This window comes from Oncorhynchus gorbuscha, linkage group LG12, assembly GCF_021184085.1.
Source record: "Oncorhynchus gorbuscha isolate QuinsamMale2020 ecotype Even-year linkage group LG12, OgorEven_v1.0, whole genome shotgun sequence".
Lineage (NCBI taxonomy): Eukaryota > Metazoa > Chordata > Actinopteri > Salmoniformes > Salmonidae > Oncorhynchus > Oncorhynchus gorbuscha.
In genome coordinates, this window is record NC_060184.1 from 14996104 (window position 1) to 15021628 (window position 25525).

A 25525-nucleotide genomic window follows, 5' to 3' on the forward strand; every position below is an offset into this window, starting at 1 on the left:
TGGCTAGTGATATATTTCCCATCAATTCCCATTATTAGAGTGGCTGGAGTTGAGTCAGTGTCAGTGTCAGTGTGTTGGCAGCAGCCACTCAATGTTAGTGGTGGCTCTTTAACAGTCTGATGGCCTTGAGATAGAAGCTGTTTTTCAGTCTCTCGGTCCCAGCTTTGATGCACCTGTACTGACCTCGCCTTCTGGATGATAGCGGGGTGAACAGGCAGTGGCTTGGGTTGGTTGTTGTCCTTGATGATCTTTATGGCCTTCCTGTGACATCGGGTGGTGTAGGTGTCCTGGTGCTTCACAATATTTGTGTATGCTATAGCTTTGAAATAATATAGCCTAAATAATACATTTTTTTTCCTTAGTCTCCCTGTTTGGCTCATGATCTATTTAGAGTTTATATGCTGTATTTAATATGAAATGTAACCTATTTGAAATGGTGTGTTTACCTTTTCATGTTTATTCAAATACTTTCATTCAAATGGTATGTCCAGGTAGTCACAAAAATAGATGGGTGTTGGTTAAATTGTGGTTTTAATGAATGGAGGGAATTTAGAGCTGTAGTTTTTGTGAGCAAGGAGTGGTTTTTAGCAGAGCGTTTGGAAAGGACGTGGGACACCAGGTACGCTACATGAGCTTGGAGCAGAATATCCAACTGCTCAACTCCACTCACGTACACAGTAGTTGTATGTATGTTAGTGTCATTTTTTTATTTCACCTTTTATCATTTGGCCGGCCAATTAGTAATCCAAAATGCAATGACTGTCACACCCCTACTATAGTTATGATGATAACTAGAGTACTGTAACTAATGTATCGGGTCAAAACTAAATCCTGGCTCCAGTTCGGACAAATCAAAGGGAGAGAAGAATAAAAACAATGTTTAACTTGGTAGTCTCTGTTGGCCATGTCAAGGTACGACGGTGCGACTAGAAGTAAGACAACACGCCTAGAGATGCACAAGGAGTAGTGAACTTTTCCACTCTTTCTCTAAGTGCACCTAAATCACACAATGCCAGAGGTGCTCAGGGGGGCTGTGGTTTTGAATATAACTGCGTGCCTTACCCCAGCACATTAGCCAGGGAATGCACTCCTTCACCTAACTCTTACAGAGCTAAATCAGATGTTGTTTACAAGGTAAGGATGGAAACCACCAGGCAACAGCACTTACCTCACACATCCCATAAAGGCTGGAACCCAGAGCTCCCCTGCCCTAAGCAAAGAATTCCAGTCTCAGACAGGCCCTACGCTACAGACAGCAGTAGACTCTTACTGTTGCTCACAGACAGAGGAGGAATGTAAGCTGTGTGTCTGAGCGAGCAGCAGCGGATAAGGATCCACGGTATGCAGGAAAAAAAGAGGACAAAAAAATGTCTGTTACGTAAGACTCGCTAACCCAGAACACAATGACGCCTGATGCATTATGGTACAATCCACTCAGCCTTTGCCTGCCTGCTTCAGACAGAGGACTTCCCAGAGTATAGAACCCAATTCTCTCAAAAGCACAACATTATGGGGTATTGGAGAACTGCTCTTTCTTCTATGTGACGAGACCTGAAGCCCTTCAGCAAGCCACGACAAACTGAAATGCATGAAGTGTGTAATAGCCCTAAAGCCAGGTGTGCCTAACCTTCCCTGAGCTTCTCTCATAGCGCGATATTTCCAGATTCCCTATTTCCGGAGTCCATATAGTTAGCCAAATGCATGCTTACTGCTGACTTTAGTCTCCCAAGGCTTTTGATCCAAATTTAATCAAATGTTATTTGTCACAAGCATACCGTGAAATGTTTAAATACAAGCCCTTTAACAACAATGCAGAGTTAAAAAGTAAGACATTTAGAAAATATTAACTCTGTAAATGACAATCTCCAGCTGGAACAAATGTCTGCTAATGATGCTTTCCACTGCAACAGCCAAACGACCGGACCCTGTTGGAGTTCTGATGTGTAACCCTGGATTATAAACTGTCATGGTTAAAACATATTGATACGACAGTAGCTAAAATGGAGAGAAGTCTGTCCATAATAAAGCTCTGCCTTCTTAACAGCACTATCAACAAGGCAGGCACACAGCTCCGACACCCATGCATACCCCGCAAGACATGCCATCAGAGGTCTCTTCACAGTCCCCAAGTCCAGAACAGACTATGGGAGGTGCACAGTACTACATAGAGCCATGACTACATGGAACTCTATTCCACGTCATGTAACTCATGCAAGATATTTTTAAAAAAATCACCTTATGGAACAACGGGGACTGTGAAGCAACACAAACAGACACATACATACAAACGCACGATAACATACGCACTATACACACATGTACACATGGATTTTGTGTTGTAGATATGTGGTAGTAGAGTAAGGAACTGAGGGCACACACTTAGTGTGTTGTGAAATATGTTGTGTGAACCAATCCCACTTCCTTATTTGCTGGACCCCAGGAACCCATAATGGGGATGTGTGAAACGCTTTGCCTAGTTTGCTGTGTACAGTACAGACAGAGCTTTGTAACGTACATGGGAATCCATCTAGGCCCTTACAGTAAGGCCATGCTAATTATGAAATAACACATGCTGGAATTGCCTGGCTTCATAGAGAAGGTTGCTTTTAGACCCTAATGCTGGGTTCCCCACCTGGCAGGCTGCGGGTGGTCTCATTTGGCCCCACAAGTTTTATGAGCAAAACTTTTTTTTTTGTTAGACATAGGACTGTAAAAACACCAGGAAATCAGCTCCAAGTGATTTTCATTTAAGAAATCTGTTCCCGTGTGTTCCCACCAAAAAAGAGAGGCGTGAGCATATTCAAATGTAAGCATGGTTTGAAATTGTTTGATTCAAACATATGTATTTTATTTATTTAACCTTTAACTAGGCAAGTCCTTTAAGAACAAATTCTTATTTACAATGACGACCTACGAAGAGGCAAAAGGCCTCCTGTGGGTACGGGATATTAAAAAAATATATATATATATGACACAAAAAAAACACATCACGCCGAGACACTACATAAAGAGAGACTTAAAACAACATGGCAGCAGCACAACATGGTACAAACATTGTTGGGCGCAGACAACACCACAAAGGGCAAAAAGGTGGAGACAACACATCATGCGAAGCAGCCACAAGTGTCAGTAAGTGTCCATGATTGAGTCTTTGATTGTAGAGATGGATGGATATTTGCAGCTCGTTCCAGTCGCTAACTGCAGCAAACTGAAAAAAGGAATGACCCAGGGATGTGTTTGCTTTGGGGACCTTTAGCAGAATTGTGACTGACCGAGCGGGTGTTGTATGTGGAGGATGAGGGCTGCAGTAGGTGTCTCAGATAGGGGGGATTAAGGCCTTAGAAGGTTTTATAAATTGGATCTTGCATCGGTATACAGAGATGACCAGTTTATAGAGTGCAGTGATGTGTGCTCCTATAAGGAGCATTGGTGGCAAATTTGATGGCCGAATGATAAAGAACATCTAGCCGCTCGAGAGCACCCTTACCTGGCAATCTATAAATAATATCTCCGTAATCTAGCATGGTCATCTGGTCATGGTCATCTGAATTGGGGTTCTTTTGGCACTTGGGGTGAAAGAGGAGCGATTATGATAGAGTAAACAAAGGCTAGATTTATCTTTAACCTGCAGCTTGGATATGTGCTGAGAGAAGGACAGTATACAGTCTAGCCATAATCCCAAGTAATTGTATGAGGTGACTACCTCAAGCGCTAAACGCTTAGCGGTAGTGATCACACCGGTGGGGAGAGGGGAATTCTTCTTACCGAACCACACTAACTTTATTTTTGAGGTGTTCAGAACAAGTTAAGGGCAGAGAAAGCTTGTTGAACACTAAGAAAGCCTTGCTGGATAGCGTTAAACACAGAATCTGGGGAGGGGCCAGCTGAGTGTGACTATCATCTCAAATAAAAATGTATTGGTCACATACACGTGTTTAGCAGATGTTATTACGAGTGTAGCGAAACGCTTGTCCGTATAAATGGATGAGCGCTTCCTACTGCCTGAGATATGTTGTTGATGTAAATTGAGACGAGCGTGGGGCCTACGATCGAGCCTTGGGGTCCTCCCTTGGTGACAGGCAGTGACTGAGACAGCAGATGTTCTGACTTTATACACTGCTCTCTTTGAAAGAGGTAGTTAGAAAACCAGGCCAAAGACCCCTCGGACGCCAATACACTACCCACAAGAATGGAATGGTCTACTGTATCAAAGCTTTAGCCAAGTCAATAAAAATAGCAGCACATTGCTTAGAATCAAGGGCAATGGTGACATAATTTAGGACCTTTTTAAGGTTGCAGTGACGCATCCATTACCTATTCGGAAACCAGATTGTGTACCAGAGAGAATACCATAGACAGACATAAAGAAACCCAGTCAGTTGATTATTGACAAGTTTTTTCAACACTTTTTATATTAGAAATAGGCCTATAACAGTTAGGATCAGCTTGATCTCCCCCTTTTTAAATAAAGTATGCACTGTGGCTGCCTTCCAAGCAATGGAAACCTCCCCAGAGAGGAGAGAGGCTCTGCGATGATAGGGGTTGCAACCTTAAAGAAGAAAGGATCTAACCCAGATGTTTTTTGAGGGTCAAATGAGCTCCTTAAGCAACTCAGACTGTGACCGCCTGCAGGGAGAAACTGTGTAGCGGGGCAGGGGGGGAAAGGGACGAGTATCGGGGTTAGTCGCATTAGAAGGGCTGGGAGATGTTGCCCATCCAACATTTCCCAACAAGGCATGGCTGAGTCAAATAGGAATTCTGACTTAATGAAGTGGTGATTTTAAAGAGCTCAGCCATGTGCTCATGGTCATGGTAACAACCGCATCATCAACATTAAGGGCCATGAGTAGCTGTGAGGAGGGTTTATTCTCCAGCTCTTTAACCGTTTTCTCTTGGGGTTAGACCTACAGAGAGAGAACTGCTCCTTTAAATTAATGTAACTAACTTTGGCCTTCCAGATCGCCTGAGTGCACACGTATTTCTCATTTGCCTAAACGACAGCCAGTCAGTCTGAGTATTTGTGTGGTGAGCCTTTCGCCAAATGGTGTTCTTGATCAAATCAAATACAATTTTATTTTTCACTTGCACCGAATGCAACCGCTGTAGATCTTACAGTGAAATGCTTACTTCTTGAGGTGGAGTAACTCTGCCAGATCACAGTTGAACCAGAGGCTGAACCTGTTTTTAAATTAAAATGTTCTTTATGGGGGTGTGTTAACAATACCACTGAAAATATGTTTTTTAAGGTACAAGAGGGTATCAAGCTGATTCTATACCAATTTACAGAGGCCAGGTCATGAAGGAAGGCTTGCTCATTAAAGTTTTCCAGCAAGCGTCTGTAACATCAGGACATTTAACTGAGCAGCCCATACGAACACAGTCTGTAAAACGGTGATCACTAAGGCATCAGTTTTCTGTAATGACCTATCAGGATTATTTGTGAGGATTAGGCGAGTAGCCTTTTCTGCATGTTTGGAGTCCTACCTTGTGGGATTGATAATGATCTGAGAGGGATTCATTGTTTTAGGACTTGGTCAGGTGGTTTAGCATGTCCCAGTTTAGGTCACCTAGCAGGACAAATTCAGATTTAGTTTAAGGGTCCAGGAGAGAGTTTGGGGCAGGTAGGGTACAAGCTGGTGCTGATGGTGGACGATGACACCCAGCAACAGTCAAAGAGCTATTTGAAAGTGTAATGCGTAAAACCAGCAAATCCACAGACTTGGTGGAGACAACCGAGCACTGAAGGTGTTCCTTGGTAAAGATTGCCACTCCACTACCTTTTTGGAAGATCTGTCTCTCCGAAAAAGGTTATAACCAGAAAGATTAACATAAGTGTTAACACTCGTTTGTTCATTCTTTCTGTTTGGGCTTCTTCCGGTCAATTTACGGTCTGCAAATTATTTGTAATTTAGTTCCAGCTCCCCGACCATCCATTCAACAAAAAAATCTTCCTGTGGCTGAATCTAGTAGATCAGTTATTCCCAAACTGGGGTACACAATGCCATCGGGGGTACGCCCCAAAAAAAGGGATCCACTTTTTACATATTTTTTGATGTCCATTTTTATATTTTCCAACGGGGCTATACATTTGGGTGAGGATTTTTTTCTCTTTCTCTCCTTAGTAGCCTTGTTTTCACTGCCAAAAATTAAATTAAACCATCCAGTGTTCAGTGAAATAACATGATTTCAAATACAGGTAGCCTAGTCAAATAATTAACATCCAATCACATTAACCATTATTCTCTCGCGGGAATTCCACTATGTCGCTAAACATAGCTGCTGCTCATGCTTGAAAATTGATAAATGGTTTTTAAAAAGTAAGGCCCGCATCCATCGAGACACATACCAGCTCTACTGATAGTACTGCTACTACCAGCAATACAACACCTGCACAATGCAAGTTGTTCTACTTCAACGAGCACATCCAATGCTAGCATCAGTAATTCTACATTTGTTGTTAGCCCAGCTAGCATGGACACTGACAGTTGTGAATCTGATTCAGTCAAAGAGCTACTGCCCATTTACCCGGGAAAGCGCCGAACAACAGACGGACGTTGGACCATCAGAGGCATAAATATGATGAGAACTACATTGATTTGGGGTTCACTTATATTGGGAGTCGTGCCTTTCCTCAGCCACAGTGTGTTATAGTACTTTTGTATATATCTCACAACGCGTTGAAACCTTCACTCTTGCGCAGGCATTTAGAAACCAAACATGCCAATTTGGAAAACAAGCCACAGAGGTTTTTTTGAGCGAGAATTAAGACTACTTTCGAGTAGTAAGACATGTATAAAAGCAACAGATACTATTAATAAGAAGTGGCTAGAAGCATCTTATATGGTGAGCTACGGAATAGCTAGGACAGGCAGGCCCATACTATTGTGGAGGACTTAATTCTTCCTGCTGCCGCGGATATGGCTGGGACAATGCTGGGGGAAAAGGCCCAAAAAAACTGTACAGACAATGCATTTCACGACACATCAATGACATGGCAGGAAACGTTTTGAAACAATTACTGCTTCGCATACAAGCCAGTGAATTCTATGCTTTACAGCTGGATGAGTAAACCGATGTGGCGGGCCTGGCACAGCTCCTGGTATATGTCCGTTGCGTTTATGGGGGGGTCAATTAAGGAAGACATCCTCTTCTGGAAACCAGGACAACAGGAGAGGATATTTTAAAGTACTGGACAACTTTGTGACATCAAATGGACTTTGGTGGTCAAGATGTGTTGGTATCTGTACTGATGGTGTGAAAGCCATGACAGGGAGACATAGTGGAGTGGTGAAATGGGTGCAAGCAGTTGCTCCCGACGCCACTTGGGTACACTGCAGCATCCACCGAGAGGCTCTTGCTGCCAAGGGAATGCCTGACCGTTTGAAAAACGTTTTGGACACGACAGTGAAAATGGCTAACTTTGTTAAAGCAAGGCCCCTGAACTCTCGTGTATTTTCTGCGCTATGCAATGATATAGGTAGTGACCATGTAACGCTTTTACAACCTACAGAAGTGCGCTGATTATCAAGGGGCAAAGTATTGACACATTTTTTTTTTTAATTGGGAGACCAGCTTAAAGTTTTCTTTATTGACCATGATTTTCACTTGTCTGACCGCTTGCATGACGACAAGTTTCTCACACGACCGGCCTATCTGGGTGATGTTTTTTTTTTGCCTGAATGATCTGAATCTAGTATTACAGGGACTTTCTGCAACTATATTCAATGTGCGGGACAAAGTTGGGGCTATGATTTAACCTCTGGGATTAATGGGACTGTAGCGTCCCACCTCGCCAACAGCCAGTGAAATTGTACGGCGCCAAATTCAAAACAGAAATCCCATAATTAAAATTCCTCAAACACCATTTTACACCATTTTAAAGATAAACTTGTAAATCCAGCCACAGTGTCCGATTTCTAAAAGGCTACACGACGAAAGCCCACCAAACGATTGTTAGGTCAGCACCTCGTCGCAGAAAAACACAGCCATTTTCCAGCCAGAGAGAGAGAGTCACAAAAAGCAGAAATGGAGAGAAAATGAATCACTAACCTTTGATCTTCATCAGATGACACTCATAGGACTTCATGTTACACAATGCATGTATGTTTTGTTCGATAAAGTTCATATTTATATCCAAAAATCTCAGTTTACATTGGTGCGTTATGTTCAGTAGTTCCAAAACATCTGGTGATTTTGCAGAGAGCCACATCAATTTACAGAAATACTCATAATAAACATTGCTAAAAGACACAAGTGTTATGCATGGAATTTTAGATCCACTTCTCCATAATGCAACCGCTGTGTCAGATTTTTTTTAAACTTCACGGAAAAAGCACACCATGCAATAATCTGAGTACAGCGCTCAGACACAGAAACCAAGCCATACAGATATCTGCCATGTTGTGGAGTCAACAGAAGTCAGAAATAGCATTATAAATATTCACTTACCTTTGATCTTCATCAGAATGCACTCCCAGGAATCCCAGTTCCACAATAAATGTTTGTTTTGATCGATAACATCCATCATTTCTGTCCAAATACCTGCTTTTTGTTTGTGCGTTTAGCCCAGTAATCCAAATTCATGAGGCGTGAGCACTAGGTCCAGACAAAGTCAAAAGGTTCCGTTACAGTTCATAGAAACATGTCAAACGATGTAAAAAAATCTTTAGGATGTTTTTAACATAAATCTTCAATAATGTTCCAACCGGAGAATTTCCAACCGGAAATGCAATGGAACGCAGCTAACTCTCATGGGAGCGCGAGAGACTGAGCTCATGGCACTCTGCCAGACACCTGGTTGAAACAGCTCTCATTCCCTCCTCCTTCATAGTAGAAGCTTCAAACAAGGTTCTAAAGACTGTTGACATCTAGTGGAAGCATTAGGGCGTGCAATATGACCCCATAGACACTATATTCGATAGGCAATGACTTAAAAAATGACAAACCTCAGATTTCCCACTTCCTGGTTGGATTTTTTTCTCAGGTTTTTGCATGCCAAGAGGTCTGTTATACTCAGACATCATTCAAATAGTTTTAGAAACGTCAGTGTTTTCTATCGAAATCTACTTACTATACGCATATTCTAACTTTTAGGCCTGAGTAGCAGGCAGTTTACTCTGGGCACCTTTTTATCCAAGCTACTCAATACTGCCCCCCAGTCCTAAAGAAGTTAAGAAGTTCTGTCTGCATTAACAAGGACAACACACAGGTCTTTCCAGCATTGTATGATTTGTTTTGGTGTGCAAATGAACTCAAGCGTACGGACCATGTCAAATGTGATATAGCGAAGCACCTGAGTGAGTTGGGTGCGCAACTTTCCCTGAAACGGATGACAAATAACTGGATTCGTTATCCCTTTCATGCCCTGCCTCCAGTCCACTGAACAAGAGAGCCTCATCGAAATTGCAACAAGCAGTTCTGTGTGAATTTAATTTAATCAGAAGCCACTGACAGATTTCTGGATAGGGCTGCACGCAGAGTTTCTTGCCTTGGCAAATTGCGCTGTTAAGACATTGGTGCCCTTTGCAACCACGTACCTATGTGAGAGTGGATTCTCTGCCCTCACTAGCATGAACACTAAATACAGGTACAGACTGTGTATGGAAAATTATTTAAGACTGAGACTTTCCAATACAACCGAACATTGCAGAGTTATGAGCATCCTTTCAAGCGAGTTATTCCCAATTTTCGATGATCAAATAAAGTTGTGTTGGCTGAATATAGAGCAAAATTATTGAATTAATATTTGAGCCCTGGTCTTATAAGAGCTCTTTGTCACAACCCGACTCGTGGGAAGTGACAAACTCACACTCCATTCTTATGTTTAATAAATGTATTGTATAGTGTGTGTGTCTGGCAGGTTTACAATGATGGCAAAAAACATTTGAGAGTGCAATGGCCCTGGTGCTAGAGGGGGTACACAGCTGGAGGTTGAGTGTTTGAAGGGGTACGGGACTATAAAACGTTTGGGAACCACTGATCCCTGTCCTAATGCTTGTTCAATTTGGAAGAAAAATAGTGTTAATCTGGAGAACGTTGCGACATAGGCTGTCTTAAATACGTAAATAGCCCAGCCTTTGTTTTTTTCTGTGATTTTAGTGAAAGCTCAGGAAGTGTCAAAGTCAAGAAAGCAAGACTTTCCCCTGTGAACAGGAGGATTAAAGATGTCATGTCTCCTGTGTGAGCATCAGAAATTAAAGGAAATTGCCCTGTAGATCTTGTGCATCACCGCAGCCAGCATAGTTAATGTTTAACGAGCCGTTGGCATAGTGGAGTTGGCAAGGCCTTTCACACAGGTACATGTTATGGCTAAGGCCCGCCCTGTGTTTTGTGCAATCATGTGACATAGCAAGATTTTATCCTGTGTTTTAAGCCTTGTCCAGAAATAAGAATTACATCAAAAATGAAAGCAATTGTCTGAGGATGGTGCTGGACCATCTGACATAAAAACAAAAGGAGACAGTTTGACAAACGCTTTAAAGGACTCCGTGAAATGACGTTGCCACGAGCAGATATTGAGATGCAAGAACTTTGCTCTCACGCAGTCGCACTGTATCTGTGCAGTGTGGTAGCCAAAGCACCAAAACAGCGGAGAAGTTGAGCCTCACACTTCAACGCTCTTAGTTGTTGTGGAAATTTACCAACTATGCTGCTTACTTTCTGTATACAAGTCCAAATCCAGGCATGTCACTTGACTGCACAAAACTCAGGACCCTAGTTATGTGCCTTTCTTAGTTTTCAGGCCTCGTGAAATATCTGGCATTTAAAAAAAAAAAAAAATGCCTTTATTAAAATGACAATGGAACAGTTTTAAAGGTAAACACTGCTTGTTTGAGCTAAACACTCACCTGTTTTTGTCATAAGAGAGCAGCTATAGGCCTAGATGTAAGTATTATTTTTTGCTTCGTTAGTGCCTGAGATTGCTTTATTGACTTTGTTGCCTATCCTGTGCTGGTAAAAGTCAAATGCCAACCCACTTGTTTCTACAGTGTCCTCCTGAATTATTGGCACCCTAGATAAATATAAAAAAGGCTGTGAAAAACTAATCATTGTTTGTCAGCTTGATCTTACTCAACATATCATATGAATCTAACCTTTAATTGAGTTAAACACTTTTTTTTTTAAACAATTCTATCAAGAAAGTATTATTTTATTCAAAAACATGCATGCCAGTTATTGGCACCCCTAAAAATTCTTATGAACTAAATCAAATTGATGTATATTACGATTTTATGATTTGTTAATTTTAAAGTTCATCTGAGTCTTTGGGAACTCCATGACTTCCTGTTTCACTAGGGTATAAATATGAGGTGGTACACACAGGCTAAACTCTCTTTGTCATCCTTCAACATGGGAAAGGATAGAGAACATACAAATGAGACAAAAGGTTGCTGACCTTCACAAATCAGGCAATGGCTATTAAAAAGGTAGCTACACGCCTGAAAATACCCATCTCCACTATTAGGGCAGTAATTAAGAAATGTAAAACTGGAGCTGTAATGAACCCGCCTGGAAGAGGACACAAGTGTATTTTGCCCCCACGGACAGTGAGAAGGATGGTTCAAGTGGCAAAAAAATCTCCAAGGATCACAGTTGGTGAATTGCAGAAGTAGGTTACATCTTGGGGTTACCAAGTCTCCAAAACTACAATTAGGTGCCATGACCAAGTTATTTGAAAGGGTTGCCAGAAGAAAGCCTCTGCTATCACCAAACCACAAACATGAGCGCCTGGAGTTTGCTAAATGTCATTGGAGCTTTGATTGGAACCAGGTTCTATGGTCTGATGAGACTAAAATGTTGTTTTTTTGCAACAAACACTAGAGTTGGGTTTCCATGGTCATGCAGAAAGATCCTAATTCCCACTGAGAATGAAGTATGGTGGTGGATCTGTGATGTTGTGAGCCTGTTATACATCCAAAGGCCCTGGGACCCTTGTTAGGATACATGGCATCATGGACTCCAAGTACCAGGAGATTTTAGGTCAAAACCTGTCTGCCTCTGCCAGTAGGCTAAACCTGGTTCTTCGTTGGATCTTCCTGCAGGACAACGATCCAAAGCATACCTCCAAATCTACACAAATGGTTCGCTGACCATAGACGTTTCACAATAGCCGTCCCAGTCCCCTGACCGAAACACCATTAGACAACCTATGTGGTGAGCTGAATAGGAGAGTCCAAAAGTGAGAGGACCAAGGACTGAAGGATCTGGAATGTTGATGTATGGAGGAACGGTCTCAAATCCCTGGTCTTCTCCCACCTTATCAAACATGTATAGGAGACGACTCAGACCTGTTGTCTTGGCATCTTTTTTGTTCATATTTACCTCAGTGCCCTTATGAGTTATTGGCACCGATCTACTAGAGATAGCATTTCACTGCACCTGCGATAACATCTGCAAAACTGTATGCGACCAATAAACTTTCATTTGAGTTTGAGTGTTCTTGGAACTCACGTGATAGGGAATTATAGGTCATAAAATATCCCGGGGTCAGTTGCCACAGTGAAGTGATTTTACTTTGTGCATGTCAGTTTTGATACAATAACATTTCCACATGTAAGGAAAATGTAATGATACATTAGCTTAGTGGCCATCTGAAAGAAAGGGAAAAAATAATAATGTTGCTTAATGGGTGGGAAAAGGAAAGACCTTCCAGACGAAAGGCAGTTTCCATTATGACAAGCATATCCTGTTCAGCAATGCCTCTCTTCCTCTCGCTCTTCTCGAGCCCATCATCCACAACAAAGTTTGAGTGCTCTCTGACCAAACATACTGCACATTATGTGGTTCAGCAAGCACGTCACTGAGGCCTCTAAAGTGAGTTAGGATGTTGTCAACATGGCACTCTCTATTAGATCCCGACCAATATATATATATCGATTCACCGATTTATTATAGGCCGATATTGGCCTTTTACCGCTATATCGGTATGGGACGATAATTCAACCAATGTGTAATAAATAGGATGAAAAAATATCTCATGCTTATCTGAACACTTGCGGACATTCTCATGATCTCATTATTGTCACAATGTACTAAATCAACATTTGAAGCATAGTTATTGAACAATTTCTCTTTTGGGTGGCAAATTCTGAAAATTCACTGGAAAAATTACACTAATTTCCCCGCTTTAAAATAGTATATCGGTATCTGCAAGTTTTGTCCCCAAAGAAATCTGTATCGGACAAAAAACAAGATTAACTTGGGCTCTAGTCACTATTCATTACTCTATTACAGCATTGAACCACAAACACTATGGACATTTCATTACTGTGTTTCAGCATAGAACAACCACACATACTTCCCTGAGTCGAAATACTGTATGTGTCCAGGAGAGAGTTGGAGCTTTAGGTAGCCCTGATTTTTTTTATATGGTGGTCAGTCAGTCGGGGATGGTACTACCAGAGATATTAAGGAAAGAATGAGATAGGAATCCCATTTGGCAACGAATGCTAAATGTATAACACCCAACCCAGCAGACTGTCGACCAATCGCGTTCACGTTGTCATGCTGCGTTACAGTTGCTAAACTAATCATCACGCAATCCCTTCACAAATTTAAGTGTAACTGTTCCAAAGCTATACAATATTAGAGAGAACAAGTTAATTATCTCACCTCAGAAAATATTTCTAATTTTGTACTTGTTCACTAAATGCATGCTAATGTTGGGTTTTTGAGCTAGTGCACAATTGACTTTGTTCCACTCCTTGAAGGAGAGCTGTCCTTGTCCCATAATCGCTGGGAATGCTCTGCATGGTTCATTGACGACGCATGGGCAATATACACAATGGGCATTAATACAAGTTTCCCATCTCCTCAAAAATGTCTCTGGTACTATGCCTATCATTCTTTTTCAAGGCTTCTTCATCCTGATACCGTATCAGTTAAGAGCCATAACCCTACTGCTAGGCTAGCCCAACACTGTGCTGTACTATACTGTTCTGTCATGTCATTTCTGGGTGGCTGCAATAAGTGCTGTTTGTAGCCTGGCAGGGATCAGGTTTGACAGCTCTAATAACCCTGCACACACTCACCGTCTAATCCATAAATGGCTTTATGATAAAAGCTAGAGTGGCTGGGCTGGCTCTATTGAGTTTTATGTCAAATGCCCGTTGATTGGAACAACACTGACTACCTCCAACTACCAAGGTTAAGGGCTTGTAAGTAAGCATTTCACTGTAATCTCTACCTACACCTGTTGTATTCAGCGCATGTGACAAATAAAATTAGATTTGAAATTGAATTGAAATCGTATCTGGATCCTTGCCTGTGTTTAATGTAAATTATAGTCCTCACATCTGTTTTCACAGGCTGTGTAAGCATTTGGCCTATTACGATTCGAGGTACACTATGCGTTGTATGGAGTGTTTACTAAAAACCTATTAAAATGTTCCATTAGGATTACTCTCAACTGCACCTATTGTATCAGTGTTCTGTTCCGTGACTACACATAAGCCAAGTACCTGTAAACTTGTCATTCAGCAAATGTCTGTTTGGCCTTGCACTGAGGATGCGAATTGAGGCCTCTGTATACTGTATAGTTTGGCTCTGTTTCAGTCAGTATTGACATCCAATCTGCCCATGAATTTTCATACAGTTTTGTACTTTTCTCGTCGTGACGGGTCTTTTCCTAAGTTACATTCAGTTGGGCTGCCTTGGCAACAGTTACCTGCAGTTTGTGGGTAATGTTGTTTAGGCTACAAACCAGGCAAGCTTTAGTTGACATCGATACCGTGCAATGGTTGTACAGTGGCCCCATTTAGGAGTCTTAAGGCTAAATGACAATGTAGACTAAAAGTTGTTTCCATGTCATCTTTGGTTCCAGATGCACCCGCCACAGAGCAGCAGGAGTTGTTCACCCAGAAGCTCCAGCAGTGCTGCATGCTGTTTGACTTCATGGACTCTGTCACCGACCTGAAGAGCAAGGAGATCAAGCGGGCCACGCTCAACGAGCTGGTGGACTACGTCTCCACCAATAGGGGCGTCCTGGTAGAGGCAGCCTATCCGGAGATCTCAAATATGGTGAGTGGGCACCTTACACTAACAGCCTTTTCACGCTACTGAGTAAAACCAAGCTGAGACTAGCTGTACGGTGCTAGCCTATTTACGCATCCTCCATAGTTGCTGAAATGGACAATGTGAAGAAAATATCCAGACCAGCGCAGAACAGTTTGTGTTAGTACAATAGTGTGAAAATGGTATACCAGAAAACAGGCAACATTGGGAGATTTTCTACTCCGGAGACCGGATTTTATACTCCGGACTCCGACATTGTTTGTCCTAATATTTCTACATTTCTTATTTCCATTATTTTACTTTTTAGATTTGTCTGTTGTGTATTGTTAGATATTACTACATGTTGGAGCTAGGAACACAAGCATTCCACTACACCCGCAATAACCTCTGCTAAATATGTGTATGCAACAATACATTTTGATTTGAATCTTTATCCTGGATAGAATGCTTCTACAAAGGAGCGAAAGTGGTCATTTAAAACGAACTTCAATTGTAATCAGGGTTTGAACGAAGAAGAAAAAGTACTTGGGGCCTCACGAGTGGCGCAGAGGTCTAAGGCACTGCATTGCTGTGAGGTGTTGCTACAGACCCGGGTTCATTCCCACAACCGTCCGTGGAAGGGAGTCCCATAGGACGGCGCATAATTGGCCCAGTGTCATCCGGGTTATGAGAGGGTTTGGCCGGGGGGGGGCTTTACTTGGCTCAACGCACCCATAGCGACTCCCTGTGGTGGGCCGGGTGCCTGCACGCTGTCGCCAGTTGAACATTGTTTCCTCCTCTGCGGCTGGCTTCCGGGTTAAACAGGCGGGTGTTAAGGAGCGTAGTTAGACAGGTCATGTTTCGGGGACAAATGACTCCACCTTTTCTTCTCCAGAGCCCGTTGGGGAGTTGCAGCGATGAGACAAGACTGAAATTGGAGATAAAAAGTGGGTCAAATACAAAATAATAAATAAATATACATTTAGAAAAAGGACTGATTTTGCTCATGGCTTGGTTATCAAAACAACTTTCCATACTCACAAAAAGCTTATTTCTATACAATATTGAGCGTGAATTTGTTTACATCACTATTAGTGAGCATTTCTCCTTCACCAAGATAATCCATCCACATGACAAGTGTGGCATATCAAAAAGCAGATTAAACAGAATGGTCATTACACAGGTGCACCTTGTGCTGGGCACAATTAAAGGCCACTCTAAAATGTGCAGTTTTGTCACACAACACAATGTCTCAAGTTTTGAGGGAGTGTGCAATTGGCCAGCTGACTGCAGGATTGTCCACCAGAGCAGTTGCCAGAGAATTTAATGTTCATTTCTCTACCATAACCTGCCTTCAACGTCGTTTTAAAGAATTTGGCCGTACGTCTTATGGAAGCTCGTCAGCCTTACCGGGGTCTTGACCTGATTGCAGTTTGACTGTTGTCGCCGACTTCAGTGGGAAAATGCTCACATTCGATGGCCACTGGCACACTGGAGAAGTGTGCTCTTCAGTGATTAATCCCAGTTTCAACTGTACCAGGCAGATGGCAGACTGTGTGGGCGAGCAGTTTGCTGATGTCAATGATGTGAACAGAGTGCCCCATGGTTGCGGAGGGTTATGGTATGGGCAAGCATAAGCTACGGACAACAAACACAATTTTATTTTATCAATAGCAATCTGAAGGAACGTGTATACCGTGGCAAGATCCTGAGGCCCATTGTCGTGCCATTCATCCGCCGCCATCACCTAATGTGTAAGCTTGATAATGCGCGGCCCCATGTCGCGAGGACAATTCCTGAAAGATGAAAATGTCCCAGTTCTTCCATGGCCTGCATACTCACCAGACATGTCACCCATTGAGCGAATTTGGGATGCTCTGGATTGACGCGTACGACAATGTGTTCTAGTTCCCGCCAATATCCAGCAACTTCACACAGCCATTGAGGAGTGAGACAACATTCCACAGGCCACAATCAACAGCCTGATCATCTCTATGCGATGATGTGTTGCGCTGCACGAGGCAAATGGTCACAACAGATACTGACTCGTTTTCTGATCCACGCCCCTATCATTTTTTTTTAAGGTATCTGTGACCAACAGATACACATCTGTATTCCCAGTCATGTGTAAACCATAGGATAGGGCTTAATTTTTTTCAATCGACTGATTTCCTTACGATCTGTAACTCTGTAAAATCGTAGAAATTGTTGCGTTTTCATTTTTGTTTAGTTTAGATCTTGAATAGGAACAGCTGTCATTCTTTGAGATGTGAAATGAAAGGGCCTTAGGATATAACCTTGTTGCGCACTGTACACAGTCGCTATTCTCTGAGCAACCTGGGAGAGAGGCAGTGCTCCCAAAGCCCTCACACACCTTCAGCTCCAGTCAGACCCAAAGATTAGTAAGATCAGTAAGACCTCTTAATCACCTCGCTCATCCTTTTGCCCTTGTCTCAACCCTCACCGCTAGCCATGGTGCCAGACCAGACAGGGAAGGACGACCCAAACGCCCCCAGTCAGTTTCCAGCACTCCTTCAGTTCAGCACTAGATCACCAGGATTCAGGAAGCAACTAGCTGTCTCTTCTCCATGCCACCTTGAACTACTGTCTCTGGCATCCACTGCCTTCCTCTGCTACGCAGTATATTTATTGCATTTATTCATTGATCTTGATATATCAATCAAATGTATTTATAAAGCCCTTTTTACATCAGAAGATGTCACGAAGTGCTATACAGAAACCCAGCCTAAAAACCCCCAAACGGTAAGCAATGCAGATGTAGAAGCACTGTGGCTAAGAACAACTCCCTTGGAAGGCAGGGACCTAGAGAGGAAACAAGCTCTGATGGGTGTGGCCAGTCCTCTTCTGGCTGTACCAGGTGGAGATTATAAGAGTATATGGCCATTAAGGCCAGATTGTTCTTCAAGATGACCAGTAGGGTCAAATAATAATCACAGTGGTTGTCAAGGGTGCAACAGTTCAGTACCTCAAGAGTAAATGTCAGTTGTCTTTTCATAGCCAAGCATTCAGATGTTGAGACAGTAGGTGTGGTAGAGCGAGAGAGTCGTTTAACAGCAGGTCTGGGACAAGGTAGCAGGTCCGGTGAACAGGTGCAGCAGCACGCCCAGGTGGACTGGGGACAACCAGGAGTCATCAGACCAGGTAGTCCTGAGGCAGATATCACATTTTAAGGGTGTGTCAGACAGAATAATTGTTTATCCAGATGTCATTTTATGGGATTTCTATCTAGGATGATCAGCCCTGCATTACCTGACATTTGGCATGTACCAAATCAAATCAAATTTTTATTTGTCACATACACATGGTTAGCAGATGTTAATGCGAGTGTAGCGAAATGCTTGTGCTTCTAGTTCCGACAATGCAGTGATAACCAACAAGTAATCTAACTAACAATTCCAAAACTACTGTCTTATACACAGTGTAAGGGGATAAGGAACATGTACATAAGGATATATGAATGAGTGATGGTACAGAGCAGCATACAGTAGATGGTATCGAGTACAGTATATACATATGAGATGAGTGTGTAGACAAAGTAAACAAAGTGGCATAGTTAAAGTGGCTAGTGATACATGTGTTACATAAGGATGCAGTCGATGATGTAGAGTACAGTATATACATATGCATATGAGATGAATAATGTAGGGTAAGTAACATTATATAAGGTAGCATTGTTTAAAGTGGCTAGTGATATATTTACATTTCCCATCAATTCCCATTATTAAAATGGCTGGAGTTGGGTCAGTGTCAATGACAGTGTGTTGGCAGCAGCATGTTAGTGGTGGCTGTTTAACAGTCTGATGGCCTTGAGATAGAAGCTGTTTTTCAGTCTCTCGGTCCCAGCTTTGATGCACCTGTACTGACCTCGCCTTCTGGATGATAGCGGGGTGAACAGGCAGTGGTTCGGGTGGTTGATGTCCTTGATGATCTTTATGGCCTTCCTGTAACAACGGGTGGTGTAGGTGTTCTGGTGTAGGTGTCCATTGCTCCAGGCAGCGACATTATCAAATCAAATCTAATTTATTACATAAGGATGCAGTCGATTATATAGAGTACAGTATATACGTATGCATATGAGATGAGAAATGTAGGGTATGTGACATTATATTAGGTAGCATTGTTTAAAGTAGCTAGTGATATATTTTACGTCATTTCCCATCAATTCCCATTATTAAAGTGGCTGGAGTTGAGTCAGTGTCAGTGTCAGTGTGTTGGCAGCAGCCACTCAATGATAGTGGTGGCTGTTTAACAGTCTGAAGGCCTTGAGATAGAAGCTGTTTTTCAGTCTCTCGGTCCCAGCTTTGATGCACCTGTACTGACCTCGCCTTCTGGATGATAGCGGGGTGAACAGGCAGTGGCTCGGGTGGTTGTTGTCCTTGATGATCTTTATGACCTTCCTGTAACATCGGGTAGTGTAGGTGTCCTGGAGGGCAGGTAGTTTGCCCCCGGTGATGCGTTGTGCAGACCTCACTACCCTCTGGAGAGCCTTAGGGTTGTGGGCGGAGCAGTTTCCGTACCAGGCGGTGATACAGCCCGCCAGGATGCTCTCGATTGTGCATCTGTGGAAGTTTGTGTGCTTTTGGTGACAAGCCGAATTTCTTCAGCCTCCTGAGGTTGAAGAGGCGCTGCTGTGCCTTCTTCACGATGCTGTCTGTGTGAGTGGACCAATTCAGTTTGTCTGTGATGTGTATGCCGAGGAACGTAAAACTTACTACCCTCTCCACTACTGTTCCATCGATGTGGATAGGGGGGTGTTCCCTCTGCTGTTTCCTGAAGTCCACAATCACCTCCTTAGTTTTGTTGACGTTGAGTGTGAGGTTATTTTCCTGACACCACACTCAGAGGGCCCTCACCTCCTCCCTGTAGGCAGTCTCGTCGTTGTTGGTAATCAAGCCTACCACTGTTGTGTCGTCCGCAAACTTGATGATTGAGTTGGAGGCGTGCGTGGCCACGCAGTTGTGGGTGAACAGGGAGTACAGGAGAGGGTTCAGAACGCACCCTTGTGGGGCCCCAGTGTTGACGATCAGCGGGGTGGAGATGTTGTTGCCTACACTCACCACCTGGGGGCGGCCCGTCAGGAAGTCCAGTACCCAGTTGCACAGGGCGGGGTCGAGACCCAGGGTCTCGAGCTTGATGACGAGCTTGGAGGGTACTATGGTGTTGAATGCCGAGCTGTAGTCGATGAACAGCATTCTGACGTAGCTTTTCCTCTTGTCCAGATGGGTTTGGGCAGTGTGCAGTGTGGTTGAGATTGCATCGTCTGTGGACCTATTTGGGCGGTAAGCAAATTGGAGTGGGTCTAGGGTGTCAGGTAGGGTGGAGGTGATATGGTCCTTGACTAGTCTCTCAAAGCACTTCATGATGACGGAAGTGAGTGCAACGGGGCGGTAGTCGTTTAGCTCAGTTACCTTAGCTTTCTTGGGAACAGGAACAATGGTGGCCCTCTTGAAGCATGTGGGAACAGCAGACTGGTATAGGGATTGATTGAATATATCCGTAAACACACCGGCCAGCTGGTCTGCGCATGCTCTGAGGGAGCGGCTGGGGATGCCGTCTGGGCCTGCAGCCTTGCGAGGGTTAACACGTTTAAATGTTTTACTTACTCACCTCTGCTGCAGTGAAGGAGAGTCCGCATGTTTTCGTTGCAGGCCGTGTCAGTGCCACTGTATTGTCCTCAAAGCGGGCAAAAAAGTTATTTAGTCTGCCTGGGAGCAAGACATCCTGGTCCGTGACTGGGCTGGTTTTCTTCTTGTAGTCCGTGATTGAATGTAGACCCTGCCACATACCTCTTGTGTCTGAGCCGTTGAATTGAGATTCTACTTTGTCTCTATACTGACGCTTAGCTTGTTTGATAGCCTTGCGGAGGGAATAGCTGCACTGTTTGTATTCGGTCATGTTATCAGTCACCTTGCCCCGATTAAAAGCAGTGGTTCGCTCTTTCAGTTTCACGCGAATGCTGCCATCAATCCACGGTTTCTGGTTAGGGAATGTTTTTATCGTTGCTATGGGAACGACATCTTCAACGCACGTTCTAATGAACTCGCACACCGAATCAGCGTATTCGTCAATGTTGTTATCTGACGCAATACGAAACATATCCCAGTCCACGTGATGGAAGCAGTCTTGGAGTATGGAATCAGCTTGGTCGGACCAGCGTTGGACAGACCTCAGCGTGGGAGCTTCTTGTTTTAGTTTCTGTCTGTAGGCAGGGATCAACAAAATGGAGTCGTGGTCAGCTTTTCCGAAAGGAGGGCGGGGCAGGGCCTTATATGCGTCGCGGAAGTTAGAGTAACAATGATCCAAGGTTTTTTAATAATAATAATAATATATGCCATTTAGCAGACGCTTTTATCCAAAGCGACTTACAGTCATGTGTGCATACATTCTACGTATGGGTGGTCCCGGGGATTTGGCGTTACAGCGCCATGCTCTACCAACTGAGCTACAGAAGGACCACGTTGCGCAATCGATATGCTGATACAATTTAGGGAGTCTTGTTTTCAGATTAGCCTTGTTAAAATCCCCAGCTACAATGAATGCAGCCTCAGGATGTATGGATTCCAGTTTGCAAAGAGTCAAATAAAGTTCGTTCAGAGCCATCTGTGTCTGCTTGGGGGGGAATATATACGGCTGTGATTATAATCGAAGAGAATTCTCTTGGTAGATAATGCGACATTTGATTCTGAGGAATTCTAAATCGGATGAACAGAAGGATTTGAGTTCCTGTATGTTTATTTGATCACACCACGTCTCGTTAGCCATAAGGCATACGCCCCCACCCCTCTTCTTACCATAAAGATGTTTGTTTCTGTCGGCGCGATACATGGAGAAACCCGCAGGCTGCACCGCCTCCGATAGCGTCTCTCCAGTGAGCCATGTTTCCGTGAAGCAAAGAACGTTACAGTCTCCGATGTCCCTCTGGAATGCTACCCTTGCTCGGATTTCATCAACCTTGTTGTCAAGAGACTGGACATTGGCGAGAAGAATGCTAGGGAGTGGTGCACGATGTGCCCGTCTCCGAAGTCTGACCAGAAGACCGCCTCGTTTCCCTCTTTTACGGAGTCAGTTTTTTGGGGGGTCGCCGACTGGGATCCATTCAGTTGTCCTGGTTGAAAGGCAAAACACAGGATCCGCGTCGCGAAAATCATATTCTTGGTCGTACTGATGGTGAGTTGACGCTGATCTTATATTCAGTCGTTCTTCTCGACTGTATGTAATGAAACCTAAGATGACCTGGGGTACTAATGTAAGAAATAACACGTAAAAAAACAAAACTGCATAGTTTCCTAGGAACGCGAAGCGAGGCGGCCATCTCTGTCGCCGCCGGAGGGACTTATACAGTGCCTTGCGAAAGTATTCGGCCCCCTTGAACTTTGCCACATTTTGCCACATTTCAGGCTTCAAACATAAAGATATAAAACTGTATTTTTTTGTGAAGAATCAACAACAAGTGGGACACAATCATGAAGTGGAATGACATTTATTGGATATTTCAAACATTTTTAACAAATCAAAAACTGAAAAATTGGGCATGCAAAATTATTCAGCCCCCTTAAGTTAATACTTTGTAGCGCCACCTTTTGCTGCGATTACAGCTGTAAGTCGCTTGAGGTATGCCTCTATCAGTTTTGCACATCGAGAGACTGACATTTTTTCCCATTCCTCCATGCAAAACAGCTCGAGCTCAGTGAGGTTGGATGGAGAGCATTTGTGAACAGCAGTTTTCAGTTCTTTCCACAGATTCTCGATTGGATTCAGGTCTGGACTTTGACTTGGCCATTCTAACACCTGGATATGTTTATTTTTTAACCATTCCATTGTAGATTTTGCTTTATGTTTTGGATCTTTGTCTTGTTGGAAGACAAATCTCCATCCCAGTCTCAGGTATTTTGCAGACTCCATCAGGTTTTCTTCCAGAATGGTCCTTTATTTGGCTCCATCCATCTTCCCATCAATTTTAACCATCTTCCCTGTCCCTGCTGAAGAAAAGCAAGCCCAAACCATGATGCTGCCACCACCATGTTTGACAGTGGGGATGGTGATGTTCAGGGTGATGCGCTGTGTTGCTTTTACGCCAAACACAATGTTTTGCATTGTTGCCAAAAAGTTCAATTTTGGTTTCATCTGACCAGAGCACCTTCTTCCACATGTTTGGTGTGTCTCCCAGGTGGCTTGTGGCAAACTTTAAACAACACTTTTTATGGATATCTTTAAGAAATGGCTTTCTTCTTGCCACTCTTCCATAAAGGCCAGATTTGTGCAATATACGACTGATTGTTGTCCTATGGACAGAGTCTCCCACCTCAGCTGTAGATCTCTGCAGTTCATCCAGAGTGATCATGGGCCTCTTGGCTGCATCTCTGATCAGTCTTCTCCTTGTATGAGCTGAAAGTTTAGAGGGACGGCCAGGTCTTGGTAGATTTGCAGTGGTCTGATACTCCTTCCATTTCAATATTATCGCTTGCACAGTGCTCCTTGGGATGTTTAAAGCTTGGGAAATCTTTTTGTATCCAAATCCGGCTTTAAACTTCTTCACAACAGTGTCTCGGATCTGCCTGGTGTGTTCCTTGTTCTTCATGATCTCTGCGCTTTTAACGGACCTCTGAGACTATCACAGTGCAGGTGCATTTATACGGAGACTTGATTACACACAGGTTGATTGTATTTATCATCATTAGTCATTTAGGTCAACATTGGATCATTCAGAGATCCTCACTGAACTTCTGGAGAGAGTTTGCTGCACTGAAAGTAAAGGGGCTGAATAATTTTGCACGCCCAATTTTTCAGTTTTTGATTTGTTAAAAAAGTTTGAAATATCCAATAAATGTCGTTCCACTTCATGATTGTGTCCCACTTGTTGTTGATTCTTCACAAAAAAATACAGTTTTATATCTTTATGTTTGAAGCCTGAAATGTGGCAAAAGGTTGCAAAGTTCAAGGGGGCCGAATACTTTTGCAAGGCACTGTACATTAGCATGTGTACTTATTCTCAGCTTACTGAGAAAACGCTCTCCCCGGTTTTAGCTTGTCGTCTAGCTGGCTAGGTTTAGGATATTTACCAACCCATACCAGTGATAAACGTAGCCATGTCTTCGACAAATGGCAGTACACAAACAAAATCAAGCTCACTTATTTTGCTAGCTAGAAAGTAGTAGCCTCAAATTCATTCAGAAACAGAGGAAGAGGATAGCTAGCCATATCAAGCATTTCAGTTTAGCTCACACTCGGCAGTGGACCCCACAAACACCTTAACTTGCCCTATACAGTAACGGTGAACTCCTTCGTGGACAAAACTACTCTTTCCCATAGTACAAGCCTATCTATAGTATGACAGCATCAGCAGTTAGCTACCAACAGCTGGTAGACATGTTTACATTTGGTTAGTTTTATCAGCGTCATTTAGATGAAGACGTGCGCTAAATGCGTTATAGCTACTGTTAGCATAGAGATACCAAGCTAGCTCTTTCACTTACCCGATTGAGTTCCATGCTCTCTTAAGCCTATGATAATGCTCGGTCTCTGCTGGTGCTGCTGGCTGTTTGACATGCTTTAGAAGCCACAGTAATCGTAGGGACAGCATCCACTTTGAGAAGGAACTTCTTGCTGAAGTCCTAACTCCATTGTTGATAGCCATGGAAGTTCTAAAATGGGTCCCTCAGTAGATGCCCAATTTACCCTCCTCATTCTCATATCCCACTTTTTTTTTTAAACTTTTGTCATTCATCGTGGGATTTTTTCCGAAGTTAGAGCTGATTTGGCAAAAAACCTCACCCAACTTTTTGAACAACTTTGTATTATAACAATTGATTTAAGAGTTTGTAATTTGGGAATGTTTTCTTGGTATTCTAAGTTACTATTATATGCATTGAGAAATAAGTGCTACACTTCCTTTAACCGCCCTGGTAGAGCTTTCACATGTAGTTTGATTATTTCGATGACATGCGTATGATGGAATCAGTGAGAGTTGGCCAAATGTAGCGTTCAGTTTTGCTTAAACCACCTCTTTCACAGGTAATGTGTATGTAACGGGAAGCATCCTGTTAAACTGTGAAGTGTGGTTGAGTAGCTCTGTCTTTTTCTGTAATAGGTAGTCACTCTTGAACACAAAGAAGCCTGGCCAGCCTCAGTGACTCACTCACACAGCGTTTACAGTGCCACGGATACGGACTCACTCTGCGGCGCTGCCAAGGAAACCGCTGATTACACACGGGGATAGGTTATCATCAGCACATCCTTAGCTATCGCGGCAAGTTACTTGTGTGTCATAGGTAATCGTTTAGGCATCCTTCCTAGGAAGACCTATAGATTTTGATATAGCAAATCGATAAACATGTCCATCCAGGGACCGCTGCTTGATTATACTGCCGGATAGGTTGTTGACTTGCCTGTCTTGGGTGTTGATTGCTCTCTACCTATAGAGTTACCTCACAACTGGGCATGTTAGGGTTAGTCATTAAAGTTGCTCTCACCAACAGCACCACATCGATCAGTGCTATTTATCTGGAGGCCGAGG

General features: G+C 43.2%; 1 protein-coding gene across 1 annotated transcript in view; it reads left to right on the forward strand.

Annotated features, from left to right (window-relative positions):
- Positions 1-25525, forward strand: part of LOC123990583 (serine/threonine-protein phosphatase 2A 56 kDa regulatory subunit alpha isoform-like) — an 80048-nt gene that overhangs the window by 29098 nt on the left and 25425 nt on the right. Inside the window, exon 2 of the mRNA XM_046291201.1 lies at positions 14822-15018. Within this exon, the coding sequence (XP_046147157.1) occupies positions 14822-15018 (197 nt within the window). The remainder of the gene's footprint in view (positions 1-14821; positions 15019-25525) is intronic.